Source organism: Crocodylus siamensis, chromosome 4 (genome assembly GCF_052110815.1).
Source record: "Crocodylus siamensis isolate JL-2025a chromosome 4, ASM5211081v1, whole genome shotgun sequence".
Taxonomy (NCBI): domain Eukaryota; kingdom Metazoa; phylum Chordata; order Crocodylia; family Crocodylidae; genus Crocodylus; species Crocodylus siamensis.
Window position 1 is genome coordinate 128948563 of NC_143398.1, and position 23821 is coordinate 128972383.

The 23821-nt window shown below is 48.8% G+C and overlaps 1 protein-coding gene across 1 annotated transcript in view; it reads right to left on the reverse strand.

The window, feature by feature from the left end:
• Positions 1 to 23034, reverse strand: part of LOC149866489 (uncharacterized) — a 237348-nt gene extending 214314 nt beyond the window's left edge. The window contains exons 1-6 of the mRNA XM_090041609.1: positions 22838 to 23034; positions 22090 to 22150; positions 21323 to 21369; positions 20920 to 20953; positions 20107 to 20220; positions 17662 to 17687 (exon numbers count right to left, since the gene is read on the reverse strand). Of these exons, the coding sequence (XP_089897735.1) occupies positions 17662 to 17687; positions 20107 to 20220; positions 20920 to 20953; positions 21323 to 21369; positions 22090 to 22150; positions 22838 to 23034 (479 nt within the window). The remainder of the gene's footprint in view (positions 1 to 17661; positions 17688 to 20106; positions 20221 to 20919; positions 20954 to 21322; positions 21370 to 22089; positions 22151 to 22837) is intronic.
• Positions 23035 to 23821: the final 787 nt, after the last annotated feature.

Below are 23821 nucleotides of genomic sequence, written 5' to 3' on the forward strand. Positions count from 1 at the left end.
CTTTTTTAGTCACTTGTCAGCCACCTCTTGTGGGGTGGCCACCCTGTTCTCCCCAGGCCTGCACCTGGAGGTTCTTCAGGACATTGAGGAGGTATCAGGCCACTTGCTGCACCTCTGGGTCCATTTGCAGGGGCTGGTTCTGAACCTTCTGAATGTATACACCCCTGCAAGGGACCCAGAGTTGGCAGATTTTTTTCCATCAGGTGGCCGCTTACATTGGCACCCTCAACACTTGTGTGTGCCTGGTCATTGGTGGGGACTTTAATGTCATCCTGGATGTGTGAGACCAGTCAGGCAGGGAGTGGAACCAGGCTGCCATGGGCATTCTCAGGGAGATCCTGACAGACAACTCCATGGTAGAAGTCTGGCATGCCTGTCACCCTACCGACTCCCCTGCCTTTACCTATATGATGGTTAGGGAGGAGCAGGCATGACAGTCTCAGTTGGAGTTGGACACTCTCTTTGCCTTACTTTTCCTGGGCCCACTCCTCTGGGAGCCAGCCAGCCTGTTTTGGCATTCATCACCTTGACTGGGCCCAGGCCATGCTAGGGCTTTGCTGACCTTCCTGCTGAAGAAGGGTCCTGAGGATGACCTGAGGAACTGGCATCTGTCTGCACAGTCTACAAGGTGGCAGTGAAGGCCAACTTGCTGTGCCTGTGGTCCATGCTGATGGACGTGATCCATCCTGACCAAATGTATGTGGTGTCTGGATATTTGACAACCTGTACCTGGTTCGGGACCTCCTGGAGCTAGTGCACCAGTAGGGTGTGTCTTTTGTCCTCCTATCCCTGGACCAGGAGAAGGCCTTTGACAGAGGGGATCACGGGTACCTCACGGGCATGCTGTGGGCCTTTGGCTTCAGGTCCCACTTCATGCAGGCTCTCCAGGTGCTCTATTCCTCTGCAGAGTGTTTGGTGAAGCTCAATTGGACCCTGACAGAGCCCATCCCATTCAGGAGTGGGGCGTGTCAAGGGTGCCTACTCTCAGGGCAACTGTACACTTGGCCCTGGAGCCATTCTTCATTCTCCTGTGATAGCAGGTGCTGGGGTTGATGCTCCAGGAGCTGGTGGTGTGGCTGGCCCTTTCAGTGAATGCTGATGATGTACTCCTGAGTCCAGGACTCAGGCAATGTGGCACAGGTGGAGGCCTGCCAGGCATTGCACTCAGTGGCCTCCTCTGCCAGGGTCTACTGGGTCAAGAGCTTTGGCCTGGAGGTGAGTGATGGCTGGCAGGTGGGCTCACTCCCACCTGAGCTCCATGGGATCCATTGGAGCACTGGCTCGCTGCTCTACTTGGGGGTCTACCTGTCCCCCACAGACCCCTTCCCACTGGAGAACTGGTACCATCTGAAGGCAAGGGTGGTGAAGCAGCTCCAGGCATAGGCAGGGTTCCTGAGATGTCTCTCCCTGCATGGGAGAGTGCTGTTGCTGAACCAGCTGGTCCTGTCTATGCTCTGGCACCACTTACACACCCTGCTTGTGCCCCCTCAGGTCTTGGCAGGACTCCAGAGATTGGCATTGGAGTTTTTCTGGCTGGGACAGCACTGGGTCACCGCAGAGGTCCTGAGCCTGCCCTTGTGGGAGGGTGGCCAGGGCCTGGTTTTCCTGTGCAGCCAGGTCTTGGAATTCCACCTTCAGACCCTGCAGTGATTGCTATATGGTGTTGGTAGCCAAGTGGTATGGGGCCACCTGGGGTGTGCTTTCCTCTGCCACTTCCAGGGGCTCCAGTATGACTGGTAGCTCCTTGGCCTTCAGGGGTTCTCCCTGTAGGACCTGAGGGCTGCCAGATTTCTACCAGGACTTCCTCCAGGCCTGGAGGCTGGTCTCCACTTCCAGATCTCCTGCAACAGTCACCCAGGGCACTGACCTGCTTGTCGAGCCCCTCCTCTGGAACCCCCAGCTATTGTCACCACATTGGAGACCTCCTGGACTATGATAGGTGGGAGTGGGTGGACCCCGCTGCACTGGCTCAGTGCATGGGTCTACCCACAACATGTGCAACCTGCTGTCTGGTCCCGGAGGTGAAATCTACCCTACCTCCCGACACCCTTGCCTTTGTTGAACAGGTCCTGCATGGGGGCAATCCTCACACCCGTGTCCTCCAGCCCACTGGAGTTTGTTGTGGAGCTGGCACCTCGCTCGACCTCATAGCGCTCTCTGCTCCACTACCTGTACTGGCTGGACAACAGCAGATTGGTTTGTTTTTCCACTGTCCATTGCCATCACCTCTACATGCTCGTGCACCACACTGTTCATCATGCTGCCCTCACATCCCACCCAGACACCAAGTGGTGGGATATGCTGAGGAAGAGCATGGCTGGGGAACCCCAGTGGCTGAGTCTGTACTCCACTCATATCCCATGAGCCACTCGGGACCTCAAATGGTGAGTGAGGTCCCATGAATCTGTTGCCACAGGCATGTATGTGGCAAGCTTCATGGACACCTTGGTCTCCTGCCCCTTCTGTGGGCAGAGGGAGACCCTGGTGCACATGACCCTTGAGTGCACCAGGCTGCAGCCCCTCCAACTCCAGAACCTCATCCTGAGGTTCTCGTTGAATTTGACCTCCCCACCTTTTTATTTTTGGTCACTCCATCCACAGCCCCACCAAGTCCTGGGATCTCCTGCTCAACCTCCTCCTGGCCCTGGGCAAGTGGGCCCTGTACTTTACCAGGAAGGAGGATCTGGCTGGGAAGGTGCCCAGAGACTGGGGGCCACTTTCCTCTCCCTTGCCTGTACATGTTTCCGGGTGAAGCACCAGTGGGTGGCGTCCACTGGTTCCTTGGATGGACTGGTAGGTGTGACCTGGGGGCCTCTGCTTGGAGTCCTCCTCAGGCACACTTATTTTCATGTTTTGACCCTTTTACCCACATGACACTTCTATCATGCATTTTTTTCTATTAGTTGTCCCAAGAATTTAGTAGTTCATTTTGTCCATTAGCCCCAATAAAAAGGGGCTACTAGTTCACCAGGTGGGGCTTGCCCATGGCAATTAGATGGATAAATAGATAGGAGCATGTGGGGCCTGGCCAACTGATACCTGGGGATACTACCCCTTGTGCCAGCTGGACTGCTGAAGCAGCCCTACCCTTGTCCCAAAGGGCTACAGAGTTCTCCCAGTTCCAACCAGAGTCTGAGTCTTAGTAGACTGGGGGGTTAAGACAGTGCCTAAGGAGACCGCTTAGCCTCAGAATAAGGAGGAGGACACTCTTTGGATGCTTTGAGGACTGGTTGGTGTGGCCACGGGGGCTCTCCTCGGTGTCCCCCTTCAGAGAATTTATTTTCAGATTTTGATCCTTTGACCTCTATGTCATTCCTATTCTGTTTTTGCTTTTGTTGTCCCAAGAAATAGTTGCATCTTTCACCGTTTGGTCTCACACAGGGACTATTAGTTAGTGGGGTGGGACTTAAGGCCCACATTCATATGGAAGATACAAATAATCAGGAGCTTCTGGGGCCCATCCAATTGGCACCTTGGGACACTACCTCTTGTGCCAGCTGGACTGCTGAAGCAGCCCGGAGAGTTCCCTACACCTTCTACCCACTGCAGCAGTCTGGCAGTGGGGGCTGCTGCCTGGCTGTGACCTGGTGCCTCCTGCAACAGCATGTGGTCCAAAGGCTGCATGCTGGCCAGACGTGGATGGTGACTGCACAGCCAGTACAGTCATCTTCCCCTCTGTGCAAGCTGCCTTTGTTCGGCACTACTGCCATGTGTGCCCCTTCCCAGCCATCTGGGCAGCTATTGACTAGAAGATGTTCCCAGTGTGGTGACCTGTTTTGAGCTGTCAAAGCATGTCCTCCTGGCCCCAACTGGCTAAGAGGTCAGCCACTTCCAGCTGGGTCCCAGTAGCCAGCTCTGAGCAGACTCCTTTTCCTGGGTCTTGCCATTTGCCTCCCTATCAGGAATTCTGCTGTTCCCTATTTGAAAATTGAAAAATCCCTGATATAAAAATCCCAAAGTCACTCTGTAAAATACCCTGATATCCATGTTCCTCCACAATTAAAACAAAAGATCACTATATATAGAGAGAGAGTGAGAGACAGAGAGACAATGATGAATTGGCCAATATTTTATTGATATATCTACAGTGATAAAGCAATTTGGAAGCTTACCGGTGTCTCTATCATCATAATTAAATGAATTCTGAATAACTATGTTTTCCTGTTTGCCTTTGGGTTTTTTTTACCGTAGAGCAGTTTAGAGCTCCCCCTGACCCTTTCACTAACCAGGATGTGGGTACAGCTGCCCCTGCAGCCACAGTTCCTGCCAGCAATTTGGCAGCTGGGCATGCAGGGTGTGTTCTGGGGGAATGTGGGATTAGCAGAAAGGGGGTGGGAAGAGGGGTGGGGGGATGTGGGTGACTGTGGAGGGATGTAGCAGGCCATGGGGTGTATGGGTAGGTGTGGATGGATCATGGGGGGACTAGTGGGGGCTTCTCAGGAGGGGTGTGTCCATGGAGGGAGCCCCACTGGTCCCATCCCCCAATCACTGCCCCACCCAGCATCCCAGCAATAAATAAAAAAGCACCGCACTCACCGGTATTAGCGGCTGCTGTAGGGGTTACTGGGGCCTCCTGGAAGAGCCCCACCACACAGCAGGGGCAGTGGGGAGAAGCAAGGACTGACTCTGGCATCCTGGGACCCACACTGCCACTGGCACCTGCATGTGGGTGCGGTCCAGGTTGGCAGAATGCTGTGCATCTCTGCATGCTATTAGGCAGCTGGAGCCACTGTGGCTGTCAGCCCAGCCCTGGCACCACTTAGCCCGAGTGGCCCTGGCTGCCCTACAGTGCGCAGAGACATGTGGTTCCCTGCTAACACACACTTCATCCTTGTGAAGGGGGCAGGGGCAGTGCTAGTGCCAGGCAACTGAGGCCACTCCCTGCTGCCCACCACTGTGCAGGAGCAGGGGTTCTTCCGGTGAGTGCAGGGCTTTTTTTTTTAAAGGCCAGGATGCTAGGGCTGTGGGGGGGGGCAGTGATGGGAGAGCTTGGGGGCCAGGCGGGTGATGGTCTTGGTGGACCAGCCCCCCCCCCCCCACTGCATGGGCAGGCAGTGTGCTTCAGCACTGTGGAGAGGGGCAACCATAGAGACACTCTTCCTGGCTACCAGAGCATCCCTGGAGGACCTGAGCCTCCAGGTGCTTCAGGGCATGGTCCTGGATTGTGTACTACCCTGCTTTTTTCCCTGGGGTATTTTTGATGCCTGGATATCTGGGCATCTAATGTTGCCCCGTGCTGCAAATTTGCAGTGTGGGGAATGTTTTTTTGTTCCTGTACGTGCTCTTGCAGTGTTTCAAAGGGCATTAAGATGCTGCAATAGGCACATGCATGCTCATCTGTATGTGTCCTTAGGGTGCTCCTAAGGTATCCTGATGAGCACATGACTGTGGTTTGTAGTGCCTCATGTGCACCTGTTCACTGTGCTGCTGATTTGCAGCAAGATGGGGGTTTTGACACCAGGAAATCCTGGCACCACTGAAGAAAGTGTGGCACAGTGCACATGGCAGCAGCATGCTTCACCAGAAAGGGAGCCTGGCTGGCCAGAGCCACACTTTAGCTCCAGCCAGGATCTGAAAGGCTGGGTCAGCTGCTGCTACCCTAGGAGGCCCCCAGGACTCTGGGTAAGGCTTCTGGGGCCAGCACAGGTGGCCTCAGTGTCCCCTTGTCCCACCTGGATGACTTTGCCATGCACTGTGCAGGGGTGTGCCTGGGGACAAATAGCAGTGGCACCGATATGTGCCACTGCTATTTATTCTATGGAAAACACATAGAAAGAAGGAAAAAGTGAGGGAGAAAGAAGATCTCCAGGAGATAAGACACTTACCTCAGGATTTTTCTTTCTTCTCTCTTTCTGAGACTCCCTTCTCATCTTTCTTTTCTTATCCCAGAGCTTCTATAATAATATGGTAATAGCTCTGGAAGCGGTGTTCTCCGGCTCTTTTTCCCATATCGCTGTTTACTCTTTCACAAGGGTGGCCAAAATTTGGAATGGGCTTCCAAAGGAGGTGGTGTTCTCCCCTACCTGTGTTCATCAGGACATACCCTAAGGTGTTATCTTGCTGGGTCTTTTACCTGATTTCAGCCTAACACAGCTGTCTACCTCTTCATACTTAAATGGCAACTTAATTTGAAAAAAGAAAATTTTAAACATTATTAAATGCTGTGCCTTTCAGGGAAGGAAAATTTACTACAGAATCAATACAGTTTTCAGACACCAATGCTCATCTGTTTTAGCTGATAACTCCTCCACACTGTATAAACATTAATACTGTCATTGTGCTGCTTTTCTACAGCTGCCTCTCTGTGGAATCAGTAACATTCCACAAATGAGAATGAACTGCCTCTATACAATATGAAATCATAGCAATCTGCCAACAGGGTTCAGGATGGTAACTCTTCACCTGCCAAAGTATGGACAGAGAACTTCAGGGTGTGTGGGAGTGAATAAAGACAGGTAGCATAAGCAGAGAGTTGTCCAGTCTTACCCAAAGGAGTAAGATACTGGAATTATCTCTCTAAAGTATTCTTAATGGCAATAAATCAATTTAAAGCATATATGCAAGTCATTTACTTGAGAACTTTAACTTTGAGTCCTCTCATCATGACAAGAATTCCATTAGAAAGGACAGGATTTGTTTAGATTTTCTTTTTATGCAGATGTTATAAAAATCCTGCATATGAAAATCAGTTTCGTGGGTTAATGGATGCAGTAGATGACAAAATGGAATTGCCCTAATGGCATGGCTAGAGCATTACCTACGGCAGGGCAATGAAAGAATAATACATTAATTGCCAGTAAAAAACATATGAATTGCATGTCAATTATTTGAAACATTGTGTATTTAATTAGTCTCCTGGGTGTTCATGCACTGGCTTTGTCCAGAAGTTTACAAGTTAGTGTATGCTGAACTTGAACTGAGCAGCTCAATTCACATGTAATTAACAGTCTATACACAAACTGAGATTAGGGCCCTGACAGATGACAAACAAGTACAGACTGATCCTGTTATATTCCTGGCTGCTTGCTTTTCTTCTTGAGTTTTCCAACCAGCAGATTCTCAGTTCTACATCTTCAGACTTCAGAACAGCATTGCCAGTTTTCCTGCACATTGCAACTTTGTCAAACCAAATAGCTTCCAAAATATTTTTGCTTGTTTTTCTTTAAGGTAGCCAATATATTGGCAGCTGTGACCTGCTACAACAGGCATGGTGCAGAATCATGAGTAGCTGTGTTGTTTGTCATCAACTTCTGTGAGATTTATGTAATGGCAAATTATATTCTTGTTCTATCAATGATTTGCAGCATGTCTTAGCAATCACAGGCTGTAAAATAGGTCTAAAACTGAGTATCTACGTCTATAAATGGAAATGCATATAAGTTGAGTTCTATTGATTATTATTGTTATAAACGTATTGTTAAAGTCCAAGCCCATGAATCATGTTTATTTAAGTTCATGTTTTTACAAGCCATCAGAGAGCATACTGATTCAACATATTATAAAATATAGATGCTTTCATAGGTCTCAAGAATATATATTTATATACACACAATAGTATGTATATGGAGGATATACGACATCAAAAGCATCTCTGTAAAAACTGCATCAGCATATCTTTGACATATTTGTTATTTATTTCCATAAAAAGCACATATAGTTGATAAGAAAACATAATTTTCCCCCAGCATTTAGTCCTACAAACTCAAGCTGCCTTCAAAAGCAAACAGGATTTTCTTCACATATCACAAGGAATAGACTGTCTGGATGTCAAAGCAGCCCCCCCCCTTTTTTTTTACAAGCCAATAGTGATTATAATGATTCAACATAAAACAGAGGCATTCCTACTCTCCAGAATGCGCACATACTCACAAGGTTCTTCACATGACTCTGATACCTTTTATTAGACCAACTTAAATAGTTGGAAAACAACTATTAAGCAAGCTTTTGGGTTCAAAAACCCTTAGTCAGGCTAAGGAAGTTTCAGCAGTTGGTGTGTGCCCTTCCTGGATGGAATGAAAAGTAAAGAAGCCAGAGGCTGGTCTGGTAAGCATACAAGACAGGTAGTCAGTGAAAATGTAGACAGAGGAAGGGTGAGAGACAGGCCGGGGGGGAGGAGGGAGAGAGAAAAGGGGATGAATAGTGGAGAGATACGTAGGGAGTCAGATGCCAGGCAGGTTATAATGTGTCATAAATCCAATGTCTATATTTAGTCCATGATTTTTAGTATCCAGGAGGTTGATGAAGTGGAGTTCATAGGCTTCTCTCTGGGAAGTGTTTTGTAAGTTTCCTTTGAGGATCAGGACTGAGAGATTGGAAAGTGAGTGGGGGGAGGTTTTGTGAGAAATGTGCCCCCACAGGTAATTGGGTATTCCTGTCTTTGATAGATTTCTAGTGTGCATTCATTCTGGTGCGTAGTTGTTGTTTGGGCTCTCCTACGTATTTTCCATCAGGGCATTTGGTGCATTGGATGAGATATATTACGTTTCTGGAAGTGCAGCTGTAAGATCCAGTAATGCTGATGGCTCTGTTGTGGGGTATAGTAATTGTGGAGATGTGTTGGCAGATTTTGCATTTCTTGTCATGGCGTGGTCTGGATCCTTTTGGTGTGTTCTGGGCTTGAGAAAGTTTGCTTCTGATGATGAGGTTAGCAAGGTTTTGGTGCTTGTTTGAAGGCTAGGATGGGTGGCTCTGGGAAGATGTTTTTAAGAGTCTGGTCTCTTTCTAGTATGGGTTGCAATTGTTTGAGGATTTTCCATATGGGTTCGAGGGAGGGGTAATATGTCATAACCAGCAGTGTGTGATTTGATCCAGGCCATGCCATGACAAGAAATGCATAGCCTGCCAACACATCTCCACCAACCCCCACAACTACTACCCCCCACATAACAACATCATGGTATGATTCTGAAAACAGAAAAGGAACTGACTGCTTAAGTAAGAAGATGTCATATAAATATAGTCTCCTTTCAGGGCAAACACCACACATCTGAGTTGAATCTGTTATTGGGCTAATCCCAATAGTCAGATTTGGGTTTTGAATGATAGGAGGGTTAAAATGCAGCCCAGAGACAACCTAACCTAAAAAGCAATGGGACTAATTATACTATAAGCAAGAGAGTTACAGAAAATGTTTGGCAAAAGAAAAAGTCAGTTAAGGTAATATTTCTCCCAATATTTCTCCCTATTTCCCCCCCAAAATATTAAACTTTTCTTTGTTTTGAACACATACATCTAGACAGACATGAAACAACAAAGACAAATTCCATGGACATGGTTAACCTTTAACCAAAATCCTGAAAATCCATTATAAAAAAAATTTCATTTTCAGTGAAAATGTTGGGAAATTCTGGGTGACTTTGTCTTGTTTTGTGTAGCAGGCACTAAGGTGCCTGCTACTTGGAAAGCCAGAGTAGTGGCTCAGGTGCTGGTTGCTAGGGGCAATGGGAGGGAGCTAAGGACACACACCTGTTTGGTCAGTTGAATGAAAGGGGCAGGGCCCGGCTCAGACATAAATCACAGGCCAAAGCCCAGAGAGAGAAGGTAGCCTGCTGCCAAGGAGGAAGGAGCTCAGCCCTGAATGTGTGAAAAGGAAAAGGCCTGGATGTGCAAGCAGCTAGTGGCACGGGTGAAAGATGGAACACCTGTGGTGTGGTTTGGAGGATGTTTTAGCCATGAGGCATAGATTTGTGTTATAGCTGAGGGGCTTGTGTTTTGGTTGTTGTTACACCGGAGGTTTGGGCTAGGCTATAAGGGGATGGAGGAGGCCTCATAGGGGAACCATGTTAGAGTGTGGACCCCAGCCCCAGGGAGAGAGGCAGCACTCCTGAGAAGCCCCAGAGACAGAAGCAGTGACTGTTAAGCCAAAGGGGTGCAGCAGAGGGAGTGTGCCTCCTAGACTGCTGGAAAGGACAGTGCAGGGAGGGCGTTGACCCAAAGCGTCCACAAGGGCACAGCTGAAGGGGGGTGCCATCCCCAAGCACCAGGAAAATGCTCAGTATTGCGACAATAAATGCATAAGATCAAAGACGTGACGGGTGAGATTCTGAGGGTGCTTAGAGAATGTTTGGCACAGTACTGAAGGTGGTCCCTAGAGGAGTGCACAGCGATCCTAGGGCGCCATCCTGCTACAGTGGTGCATTGGCTGGGAAAGCCCGGTTGTGCATTGAGAGAGGAGGGATATACCCATTGCCTAGATTCTCCGGGAGAAAGACCGAGGCCAACCCAGGAAGGTGGGGTCGAAACAATGAGTTGGCAGGGGAGAAATAGGAGAGGATGTGGACCAGGCAACTGTACCTGGCAAACAAAGGGAGAGGCACTGGATGATGTAATGAGATTAGAATGGGAGCTGGAAGACGAAGGCCCAGAGAAAACAAGCAGAAGCAAGGGTGCGAGATCTTGACACAAAGTCAGCAGGAGCACTGAAGGAGCTTCAGTGGGAACTAGAGTTGGCAAGAGCCCAGAGGAAAGTCCAGGTGCAGGAGGGCCGGCTAGGGAACTACAGAGGGAACTAGAGGACTGGAGATGGACAGGCTTATGCGCAGAGGATCTGGTACAAGAACTGAAGAATAATATGCTAGAGAGTCATAACCTGGCAGTAGAAACAGATAAGAGGTTCAACCAGGAGTTGGAGAAAGTGAAAGTCTGCATGAATGATTATAGGATGGTCTGTGAACAAAGGTTGTCCCTGGAAGGGGAGCTGAAGGCCAGAGAGTAGGAAAACAAGCAATTGTGGGCTCAGTTGCAGACCAGAGAGAAGGAAAAAGAATGTCTGGTGGAACAAATTCAGACCCTTGAGACTGTACTGGAAAGGCTGGAGGGTCTTGAAACCCAATTAGCCAAGTACAAAGGGGCAGTTAAAACAGAATATTGAGAGAGGGAAGCACTGAAGGAGTCACTAAAGGAGGTGGATGTGCAGTTGGGGAACACCTGGTCTAAGATTAGGACAGACCTTGAGCCAGAGAGATTCCCCAGTGACCTTGGCCCAGAGGACTCTAGGGAGGAGGCAGGACCAGGACTGCGAGAGAGGGAGACAGTGGAAGAGAGATCTGTTGCGGGGGAAAAACCGGGGACCCTACATAGGGAGGCCCTGTTAACATTCCTGGTGGAATGGAACCAGAGATGGGAACAGTGGCAGAGGCAGAATGCCACGTAAAAGAACCAGCTGGGACATCAACTGAGGGAGCTACTCCTGCTGCAAGACATGGGAGGAAGCATAGTGCCCAGCTAGGAGCGGCCAGGGCAGTAAAGGCAGGGGCAACTGGAGAGAATGAACTGGTTTCCCCAGGGAGTGAGACCTCCCATGCAATTGGCTCAGATGAGATGCAAGCAGCTAGGGGCCTAGCTCAACAAAGGTCTAAGATACACAGGATAAGAAGGGAACCAGCGGAGCCCGGCAGAAGTTGTGCCAAGGGGCAAGAGGTGGGGCATCAAAAGCAAACACAAAAAGTGGAATCAGAGCAGGAGAAAAGACTGCAGATTTATATAAATAATGTCCCCAGACAGGTTGGATGGCAGTTACTGAGGATTATCATCAAAGAAAAGGTGAGAGGCGTAGCTTATGTGAAGATCTATAGGGGACCCGGAGGAAGGCCCATGAGACACGACAAGGTAGAATTTTGGAGGAAAGAGTATGTCCAAAGAGCATTAGGCCAGCAGTGGGAGATCTGGGGAAGGCTCCAAGATCTCCAGGGGGCTATAGAGAGGCAAGAGACCCCGCAATGTGTTCAGAGGAGAAGACCAGGGTATACGGGGATGAAACATGGACACGCTAGAGGAGTGAGAGAGAAAGGACCCCGGGGGGGGGTAGGCCGGGTTTTGACTATCAAAGAAGGCGATCTACCAAGGTTGGCTAGTGTGGGGGGACTGCCCGCAGTGGGGAAAATCCAGGAAAATCCCACCTGGTGTGCCTTGGGTAAAAGGTGGGTAGGAGACACCTTAAAACCTCTGTCGCTGCGAGTTTGAGATGATCAAAGAACAAGAACCTGGACCTGAGAGATCTGCAACAGAAGGTGCTGTGGATAAGACTGAAGACTCAGCCAGGTGAGTTTGCAACTTATGGGGGGAGGTGTGTAGCAGGGCACTAACGTGCCTGCTACTTGGAAAGCTGGAGTAGTGGCTCAGGTGCTGGATGCTAGGGGCAATCCAAGGAAGGTAAGGACACACACCTGATTGGTTGGCTGAATGGAAGGGGCAGGGCCTGGCTCAGACATAAATCACAGGCCAAAGCCCAGAGAGAAGAGGCAGCCTGCTACCAAGAAGGAAAGAGCTTGGCCCTGAATGTGTGAAAAGGAAAAGGCCTGGATGTGCGACCAGCTAGTAGCACGGGTGAGAGATGGAACACCTGTGGTGTGGTTTGGAGGACGTTTTAGCCACGAGGCATAGATTTGTGTTATAGCTGAGGGGCTTGTGTTTTGGTTGTTGTTACACCGGAGGTTTGGGCTAGGCTATAAGGGGATGGAGGAGGCCTCATAGGGGAACCATGTTAGAGTGTGGACCCCAGCCCCAGGGAGAGGGGCAGCATTGCTGAAAAGCCCCCAAGAGAGGAGCAATGACCGTTAAGCCAAAAGGGGTGCAGTAGAGGGAGTGTGCCTCCCAGACTGCCGGAAAGTACAGTGCAGGGAGGACATTAACCCCGAGCATCGGCAAGGGCACAGCTGAGGGGGGTGCCATCCCCGAGCACCCCAGGAAAATGCTCAGTATTGGGACAGGGCTGACCCTGAGTACCCCAGAAGGCAGATCTAACAAGGCCGTGGAGAACCCAAGTGCCAGAGAGGCACGGGATGAGTGAGAAGCCCCATAGAGTGGGTAGCGAGAAGCCCCAGAGAGAAGGGCAGCGACCGACGTTGAGCTCTGAAGTGCAGGGTGAGGTGGGGCTCCAGAAAGCCTGAGCGGGTTGAGACTGGCAAGGGACAGCACGTCAACAGGGCAGGGAGCAAGGCAGGGCTGTAGGACGCCCAAGTGCCAAGGAGACCAAGGCGGGTCCAGCCCACAGCTGGAAACCGTAGCCAAGGAAACGAAGGGCAGCCTCCCTACAATAAATGCATAAGATTAAAGATGTGGAGGGCGAGATTCCGAGGGTGCTTAGAGAACGCTTGGCACGGTTCCCGAAGGTGGTCCCTAGGGGAGTGCATGGTAATCCTAGGACACCATCCTGCTACATTTTGTTTTGTTTTAAAGCTTAAAAAGTTGCCTTAATGCAATCTGTTTATATTTTGAGGCTGTGGAAGAATGTTTAAATCCAGTGGGTAGGCAGACATGCCAATGTTAGTGTCCTCTTGCAAGCAAACATCATGAGCATCAAGACGATGATCATCCATCAACTTTGCTGGGCCAGCCACATCATCTGGATGTTTGACTCTAGACTCCTGAAGCAAGTTTTATTTTTCCATCTCAGTCAAGATATACCCTTAAGAGTAGGGCAGAGAAAGCACTTCAAGAACGTCCTCAAGGCTGACTTGAAAAAATACCACTTCAAGATCCACTCATAGGAGACTATTGCCCAGGATCATCCCTAATGCAAAGAACTCAGTACTTTGAAAACTTATAATGACAACAGGAAACAAAAGAAATGGAGCATAAGAAACGGCATGTTGTGTTCCAAACCAAGAACCCAGAGCCACCCTCCCCACATGAAACCATGTGCCAGAGCTGTAACAGAGTTTGTCAATATTGGAAAGGCCTCATCAACAATTTTTGGACCAACAGATGCAACAACCATGGAAGACAATCATCCGTGACTGTAAAGGATTACCAATGATGGATTCTGAGGAAAACAGTTTTCAAGGAAATTGTCATTTGCCAAAAAGCAAAACTTTTCATCAAAAATAGTTTCAAGAGAAAATATTCAACTAGCCCTAAAAAAAAGAAAAAAGAAAAAGCCAACTCTAGATCTCAGTCCTTCTGAAAATATGTTGTTAGAGAAAATTCTTGATATTGGGACAAGAACGAACATGAAAGGAACTTCAGGTCCTTAAGGAAACTGGTAATAGACTTTATGCACAGACTACTTCTGGGTCCATGTTTTTACAATAGTGAAGGAACTACCTAACTCTCATAAATGTGAGCTGCCAGCACATGGCTTGTATATTATTGAATCTTTTATTTTAAAGTATGCAAAGTTTCCATTCTATTCAAGGAAAGCACAAAACTTTAACAGCCCCATGTGTGACGAGATCACCCCTACTATTGCTATGTGAAAATACTAACATATCTCTGGACTTTTCACTGGCTTCTTTCAAAATTGCACTATAGACATTCAGTTATCTAACTGCAGGCAGTCATCAACCTACAAATCCCCGTTTCAATAAATGGTTTCCTGCATTCATGTTAGGATAGAAAGCTTAGGCATTACCATGATTTGTGTCAAACACTTGATATTTTTTTCAATATTTTGCTGCTTTTAAAGGATTTTAATTCTGTGAAGTTCGATTGGGGGGAAAAAATGTCACCACTGTTACAGTGCAAATTATTTTACATCTCTCATTGAACAGTGCTCAGGAAGCATTTTTCTATTAATCTTTCATCCAGCCCAAAGGAGAACAAAACCAGTTTTACTTGTTTTCTTTTGAACTTTCTTTTTTCCCCTGAAGCAAAGTGCAAATTACAGCATTCAAAGGTTGTATGTAAAGAGACCTTATTCACTGTTAACTGAAGAACATAATCACCACCTCCTGTAGAACAGGAATAAAAGTATTTTGCTGACCCAAGTGTTGTTGCTATGGTGACTTGTGTTTTTACTTTTTACTTTTGTGTTTACAATCTGACAAAAACCCAGCCTCTCCCTGCTTTGTTAGGGACAAGAGGTCTTTTTTTCCCTCCCTCTCCAAGTTCTAGATGAACAAAGTTTACTGTATACCATAATGACCCTTTTTAGAGAAGAAAACAGTACTCTACTGCTCAATAAAACCTGATTGCCATCATCTCTAGCTCCACTCATTCACCTCAATTTATTTGTTGTTCCACATACAAGCTTTTTTGAAACCTGGAAGAATACCTACTGCTGTGACAGCAGGTCTTGTAGGCAACAAAAGGTTTATTAGAGACATAAGATGAGTGGATGTTTTAATGACGTATTTAACAAAAAATTAAGAAGAAGTGAATTGAGTAACCTAATTCCTGCACTGTGTGAATATTATAATAATATAACTGATATTTATGTACTTTGAAATTGTCTCTTAGAATGTACTCAGGTCAATATATTGACAGTCTCAAAACACAGAGGCATAAACTATCAGCTGTAAATCTTTCTTCAGTTCTATTCAGTCTATTTTAGGAATGTTAAGACCTCTACTAATATAACCATTTTGGTTAGGAGAAAAAGAGGTGTGGGGTTTTTTTTGTTGTGTTTTTAACCAAAAGGGTTAGATAAGCACAACTCCAAAAGGATTACAGTAGGCCCCATGTAACTTTGTGGACAATACCAAGATGGGTGGAGTTGCAGGTGCTTTGGAGAGTAGGACTACAATCCAGAATGACCTGAACAGGCTGGAGAAATGGTCTGTGCAGCCTGGGTGGCACCTGTATCAGAAACCCCTCTTAAAATGAAGGGATGATAGCAGGTGTTGAAGCACTGTGGGATGTAAAACTGCCTGCTGTACAGAGTTTCCCTCCTCTCCATATAGAACAAGGCCAGGACACAAGAATAAACTTACCTATGTACAAATTTAATAAGACATAAAAGTACTCTCTCTCTCTCTCTCTCTCTCTCTCTCTCTCTCTCTCATATATATATAAAATTAGTTATAAAAGTTACAAGAACTATAGGCAGGTTATTTACACATATATGCAAAACCTCTAGATACAGGTGAAGAATCAAAAGGAGTCAAACCAAGGTTCTTATTAAAAGTCATGCAATCTTATACTCTAATAGCATGCAAGTTTACGAAGCATGAAGAGCAAGCTCACAAAATATGAGGTGCAGGATTCACAAAGCCTGAGACGCAGGGTTTACAAATGGAAAAACACAGGTCTCAGTGAAAGCAGAAAATAACCCGAGTTGTCTTGGAGCAATACCTGTGCCCCAAAGATAAGAAGAGGCAAAGGATACCCCAATGCCCTGTAACCTTGCTTGAAATCACTCAACAGGACTAGCTCAAACCTGGGGTCTTTACCAGGGGTTTCCCTTCCAGTGGCTAACCACTGAAATGATGGGGGGAACCCTCCTCCTCCAAGGGAATCTTCTTCCCAGGCAACTCACAACTCTCTGAGGCCTGTCGAAACCACTCTTGTTCCTTCAGCTGGGCATCTCCTCCCCTGTGGGGGGCCTTGGCCACTTCGTGGGGCTCCTCTTCTCGGCCTGCTCGGGGCCTTGTGCACCATTGCGTGCACTGATGGCTTGCTCCCAGGACCCCCATGTACACTGTGTGCCTAGCCTCATGTTGGGGTCAGGGACCCAAGCTGCATGTGCAGCTCTGGGGTCTGGTCCTCTCCCAGACCTCCCATGCACTGGCTGTGCACTGCTTGACCAGCCTCATGCCAGGGTTGGGAACCTGAGTCACTGTGTGCAGTTCCAGGGTCTTGGTCTGCTCTGGTGTGCTATGTGCACTGATCCATGCACCAGGTGCCTTGCCTCACGCTGGGGTTAGAGACCCAAGCTGCTGCTTGCAACTCTGGAGCCTTGTTTCTTTCCCAGACTCTCCATGCACCACCTGTGCACCAACGCCATGCTCCCTCATGGTGATGTTGGGGGATGCTTGCCACTCCCCATCCTATGAGTCATCTTCAGGCTCGTCTGGAGCAACCATTCTGACCTGCTGGCCAGCTCTGCCTTCTCTTCTTTGCCCTCTTCTCTTTCCCTTGTCACAACCATCTGTATACTGGGCATGCTGCCTTTTTATTCCCTTCAGAGGCTCCGCCCCTGGCTTAGGAACAGACCAATCAGTGTGTGGGGGGGTGTTAGTCCCCTCTCAGGTCCAGATCCCTTCCTCACCCAAGGGTAGAGGAGGGGGAAACCTCTTTCCTGATACTACCTGATTGGTGGAAAATGCCCCACCAATCCCTTTGAGCCTTTTCAAACCAGTGCATTGGTTTGCCACTGGTAAGCCAGTCACAGTCCACAATCAATTAGATGAGATTCAAAAAGAACAAGTGCAAAGTTTTTCACTTGAGATGGAGTAAGTGCATGCACAAATACAGAGTGGAGAATGAGTGGCTAAGCTGCAGTACTGCAGAGAAGGACCTTGGGGTTACAGTAGACCATAAACTAAATATGAGCCAATAGTGTGCTCTGGTTGGAAAAAACAAACAAACAACCCCCCCCCACCCACTCTCTCCCCCAAAAAACAAGCAACGTCCTAGGCTGTATTTACAGGGGTGCCACTTGCAATTCAGGGGAAGTGATTCTTCCAATCTTTTCAGCACTGGTGAGGCCTCACCTGGAGTACTGTGTCCAGTTTTGGGCCCCACACTTCAAGAAGAATATACACAGGTTGGAAAAAGTCCCATGCAGAGCAACAGAAGTGATTAGGGGTCTGGAAAGCAGGACTTTGAGAAAAAGCTTAAAGAAATATTGTTATTTAGTCTGGAGAAGGGAACACTGAGTGGCAATTATAGAAAGGATGGAGATGGGCTTTTCTCTGTGTCTATAAGGGACAGGAACAGGAGCAATGGCCTTTAGCTGCAGCAGGGGACATTTAGATTGGAGACTGGGAGGAACTTTTTGACTATGGGTGGCCAAGCATTGGGACCAGCTACTTAAGGAAGTGGTAGAGTCTCAACTCTTGGAAACTTTCAGGAGCATGTTGGACAGACACTTGGCTTGAATATTTTACTCAGGGATGATCCTGGCTTGAACAAGTTCTAGACTAGATGACCTTATAAGGTCCCACTTTCCTATGGTACTACAACCCCCTAGCATGGATGCAGTTATACTGACATAGGTACCTTACACTCTAATAGATTCTTCCCTATCTAGAATGTGAATAACTATATGAAATTTTATATTTATTGGGGATACACTGGTAGAGCACTTAAAGATTCTCACTATGGAGTTAGTTCAAGAGTGAGTTCAAGAGTTGCTCCCAACCTGCACCAAAGGCTACCCAAAGTTGCCCCAGCTGTAAATTACATTTGGGCTAGGGAGTTACAGGTCACAGGCAGCCAGACAGGATGCTGGTGACATCATTTTCTGGTCTATCACTGACTACAGAAATTAGGGCCCTTACCCAAGCCTGCTTGATGTACCACCTACGCTCATTACCCAAATTATGACCAACTTTATACCTGCTTACCTGTCTCAAGAGTGGGATGGTTCTACCTCTTAACTATTACTCATATTAATAGTATTAATTTTGCACAAAGGCAAGATTTTAGGTGTCACAGAATCATATACTAGCAAGTTAGGGCTAGAAGGGACCTCAGGAGGTCATCTAGTACACCCCCCTGCTCAAAGCAGAACCATCCCCAACTATATCATCTGAGCCAAAGCTTTGTCTAGCCAGTTTTTTGAAAACCTTCAAGTATGGAGTTTCCACAACCACTCTGGGTAACCTATTCAAATTATATTATCCTCCTAGTGAGAAAATTCTTCCTAATATCTAACCTAAACTTTCCTTGCTGCAACTTGAGACCATAGCTGCTTGTTCTGTCATTTGCCATCAGTGTGAAAACTCTAGCTACATTCTCTTTCAAACCCTGCTTCATGTAGTTTAAGGCTGAAGGAATTAAATCCCATCTCAGTATTCTCTTCTCTAAACTAAATAAGCCCAGTTCCCTCCATCTTTCCTCATAAGTCATGTCCCCCAGCCCCCTCACCATTTTTGTCACCCACTGCTGGACTCTCTCCAGTTTGTCCACATCCTTTCTGTAGTGGGGCCCCCAAAACTGAATACACTACTCCAGATGTGTCTCAGGGTTGCAGCATCTTAGCATTTTTAACCAAAGTATCTTTGCTTTCTTGTTATACCTCACCACCCTCTCTATTGAAATTATATAATAGCTATGGATCACAGTAGTGATTATTCAGTATTTCTGCCCTTGATTTGAATTGTTGGTTTCTTTGACTCATATTAAGTGAACAATTGCCTCACTGCAACACTAACCCCTCATTCAGTCATATAGGATTCACATTATGAATGAAAGAGACAACTCCAGTAACCTACAAAGACTTTTTAAATGTTTATTTATTTATTTGCTATATATGTGTGTCAGCCTCTCCAGAAAAAAGGTTTGGGGTAGCTTGGAATCCTATATAGGAACATATATGCAGATAAAATGTGGGAAAGGAATACTATGTAATGAATCATCAATTTAGAAAAATCTCCAAACAGTGCCTGAAATCTTAACACCTCTGGCTAAAAGCCTGCTCAGATAAAAAGGTTCTTACAACAGTTTCTGAGTTGTCCAGACTCAGGTTCTGATGTGCTACTATAGTATTTTACAGGTCTGGAATAACAAGTGATGGACTCAAAAAATCAGTCCCATTAATTTGTGGATTTTGTGATAAAATATGTAATATGCTAAAAGCCAGTATATGAGTGAATTATAATATAATAAAAGGATTAGTACTTACGTCTATGTGTTTGTCTGTGTTTGCCAACTATGCATGTGCCCCAGAGAGGGCGGGCGACAATTGGCTGCATGGGTCTTGCTCCTTCAGGCAGGGAGCCAGAGGCAGAGAGAGCTCTTAGACTTTAATAGTATATTGACTTGCCCTGGATCCTGTCAAAGCTGAGAAGATAGAGGGGCAATAGGACCCAGGGGGAGCCTCAGCAGAACTGAGGAGCCCAGACTGCCCCACACCCCCGCAATTGAACTCCCTGTCTGCAGCACTGTAGGCACCATGTCAAAGCAGGGAGCATAGAGACAGCCAGTAGGTTGTGTTTGTGTCTGGTGTGGGTGTGTTGTGGGTGGGTGTGGTGTGGGTATGTGTGGGTGTATGTGTTGTGTGCGCAGCCAGGAGCAGAGTTGGTGGGTATTGGTGTGCAATGAAATCCTGGGTTCATAGCTTGGTGTGGTTGTGCAGCCAGCGGTAGAGTGGGAGAGTGGGTTGGGGTATGCATCCAGCGGCTGGGTGGGTAGGTATGGGTGTGAATCTAGGAGCAGAGTGGGAGGGTGAGTGAGAGGTCCAGCCAGGGCCTGTTGGTTGGGTGTGGGTATGCAGTGAGGGACAGAGTGTGTGCATGGGTGTGAGTGTGCAGCCAGGGGCAGAGTGGGAAGGTGGGTGTGGTAATGCAGCCAAGGGCAGAGAGTGTGGGTGGGTGTGATTGTGGCCCCAGAGGCAGACGGGCTGGGTGGGTATGGGTGTCTGGCCAGGGTCAGAGTGTGTGAGTGACTGTGCGTAAGCAGACAGGGGCAGAGTCATGGGTGTGAACATGTAGCCAGGGACAGATAGGATGGGTGGATGTGGGTATGAGGCTATGGGCCAAGTGGGTGGGTGGGTGGGTAAGTGTGCAGCCAGGGGTAATGTGGGTGGGTTGGTGTGGTTGTGGAACCAGGGGCATAGTGGGTCGGTGGGTGGGTGTGGTTGTGGATCCAGGGGAGAGTGGATGTGGGTGTGAGTCTTCAGCCTAGGGCAGAATTGCTGACTGGGTGTGGGTGTGGGTGTGGGTGTGGAGCCAATGGCAGCGTGGGTGGGTTGGTGCAGTTCTTGAGCCAGGGGCAAATTGCATCATTGGGTGTGCTTGTGGAGACAGGGGCAGAGTGTGTGGGCATGCAGCCAGGGGCAGAGTGAACAGGTGGGTGTGGGTGTACATGCAGGGGCAGAGTGCAAGGGAGGGTGTGGTTGTGGAGCTATGGGCAGAATGTGTGGGTTGGTGCAGTTGTGGAGCAAGGGGCAGCATGGGATAGGTGGGTGTGGTTATGCAACCTTGGGCAGAGTGTGTGAAAAGGTATGGGTGTGCAGTTTGGGGCAGAGTGGGTGGGTGGGTGTGCAACCAGGGGTAGAGTGTGTGGCTGTGTGTATGCAGAGCAGGTGCTGGGTGTGTGGGTGGGTGTAGGTGTGCAGCCAGGGGCAGAGTGAATGGGTGGGTGTGAGTGCAAAGCCTGGGGCAGAGTGGGTAGGTGTGTGTGTGTATGTGTGTGGCCAGGGGTTGAATGGGTGGGTGGGTGTGCTGCCAGGGGCAAACTGGGTGGGTTGGTGAGGTTGTGAAGAAAGGGACAGAGTGGTTTGATGTGGTTGTAGAGCCAGGGGCAAAGTTCTTCAATGGGTGTGATTGTGGAGCAAGGGACAGAGTGAGTGGGTGGGTGTGCAGCCGGGGTAGAGTGGGTGGGTGTGGGTATGCAGAGCAGGTGCTGAGTGTGTGGGTGGGTGTAGGTATGAAGCCATGGGCAGAATGGGTGGGTGGGTGTGTTTGAGGATGCAGGGTTAAAGTGGGTGAGTGAGTGAGGGGTGCAGCCAGGGGCAGAGTGAATGGGTGGGTGAGAGTGTGCAGCCTAGGGCAGAGTGGGTAGGGGTGTGTGTGTGTGTCTGTGTGTGTGTGTGTATGTGGCCAGGGATAGAATGGGTGGGTGTGCTGCCAGGGGCAAATTGGGTGGGTTGGTGAGGTTGGAGCAAGGGGCAGAGTGGTTTAGTGCAGTTGTGGAGCCAGAGGCAAAGTGCTTCAGTGGGTGTGGTTGTGGAGCAAGGGACAGAGTGAGTGAGTGGGTGTGCAGCCAGGGGTAGAGTGGGTGGATGTGGGTATGGAGAACAGGTGCTGGGTGTGTGGGTGGCTGTGGGTGTGCGGCCAGGGGCAGAGTGGGTGGGTGGGTGTGGGTAAACAGCCAGAGGCAGCGGGGGTGGTTGATTACAGTTGTGGAGGTAGGGCCATTGTAGATTGGTGGGTGTGGTTGTGCAGCCAGGAGCAGAATGTGTGGGAGGCTGTGGGTGTTCAGCCTGGGGGAGAGTGGGTGGCTGGGTGTGGGTATGCAGCCATGGGCAGAGTGGGAGGGTGTGTGTGTCTTTATGCAGCCAGGAGTAGAGTAGGTGGGTGGGTGTGCATCCAGGTGCAGAGTGGGAGGGTGGCTGTGTTTATGGAGCTAGGGGCACAGTGGGTTGGTTAGTGTGGTTGTGGAGCCAGGGGCTAAGTGGGTCAGTGGTTGTGATTGTGCAGCCAGGGTTAGAGTGTTTGAGAGGGTGTGGGTGTGCAGCCTTTGGGTGGGTGGGGATGGGTCTACATCCAGGGGCAGTGTGGGCGAATGGGTATGGGTGTGCAGCCAGATGCAGAGTGGATGGGTGGGTGTGGGTGTGGACCCAGGGCCCGAGTGGTGTGGGGTTGTGGTTGCGGATCCGGGGCAGCATGGATGGATAGGTGTGGGTGTGCATCTGGGGGAAGAGTGGCTGGGAAGGTGTTTTTGTGCAGCCTGGGGCAGAGTGGGTGGATGGATTGGTGTGTGCTTGTAGGGGAGAATGGGTGAGTGTATGTGGTTGTGGAGACAGTGTCCCAGTAGGTGGGTGGGAGTGCAGCCAGAGGTAGTGTGCGTGGTTGCGGATCCAGGGGTAGAGTGGACGGGTTGGTGTCAGTGTGCAGCCTGGGGTAGAGTGGGAGTGAAGCCAGGGGCAGAGTGGGTGCATTGGGGTGGTTGTACAGCCAGGGGCAGAATGGGTGGGTGGGTGTTACATCAGCAGCAGACTGGTTGGGTGTCTGTGAATATGCAGCCAGGGATGAGTGGGAGGGTGGATTTGGTTGTGGAGCCAGGGGAAGTGTGGGTGGGTTGGTGTGGTTTTGGTGCGAGGGGAAAGTGTGATGGTGGGTGTGGTTGTGGAGCCAAAGGCAGTGTGTGAGAGGATGTGGGTGTGCAGCCAGGGGCAGAGTGGATGGGTGGGTGTGTGGCTAGGAGCAGGGTGGGAGGGTGGGGGTGGGGGTGCAGTGATTGCCTGTTTGTGTTTGGGTGTGCCGCCAGGGGCAGAGTGGGTCGGTGGGTGTGGGTGTGGGTGTGTATGTAGGGGCAGAGTGGGTGGATGGGTGTGGGTGTGCAGCCAGAGGCAGAGTAGGTTGGAGTGGTTGTGTGTTTGTGTAGGGAGGGGCAGAGTGCATGGGGGTGTGTGTGTTCAAAGGATGAGTTCCACATGCACACCCCAGCATACACATGCACTGACACCCCCCTCACACTGCCATACATGCAGACCCCCACATCCACATCCCCTCACACAGCCCAGGCATCCCCCACATACAGAGTCCGCCACAAACCCCATATGCACCCACACCCCACATATCCACACACACACATGCACACATGCTCTCTCACCCCACAAATTCACACACCCATAGGCTCCCACAAAGATATACCCACCCCCCACAATATACAAGAGTAAGACTTCATGTTATACTATTGCGAAATCACCTAAACAAACAAATGACATCAGGACAAAAATATTTTTTCAAATCAAATTAATGATTTCTGTAGATGTGTTCTTTTTAGAAAATGATTTGGTATTTTTTCCTGTTCAAGATGGCACGACTCCTTGCTGAAATCTGTATTTCCTTGGGTAAAGGGATGGACTTCTGGCGACAAAGGTCAGGGGTTGGGGTGTGGGACCTCCGGTCACAAGATAGTGACCAGGGGGTGGAGCACCTGCCAAAGGACAAAGCTACCTATGCAACACTCAACAGCTTGCCCAGACTCGGTAAGTGGTCTTCCACTCAAAGTAATTGCCTGCCCCTGATTTACATGGTCGGCCCTAAAGGTGAGTAGTGGGAGGCATGCAAGCTCTTTCTGAAATGCTCCATCACTGATGATGGGCAATTGGCTCATACCTATATAACTGAATAGATATAAACTATTTTTATCCTACGTGAAAGTATACAAAGAACCAAAATATTGAAATGAATGATCTAGAATAAAGTTAAGTCTTCTCTAAGGGTTGCCATTCCTAAAGGAAGCGATCCTTTGGACACTGAGGGAGTCT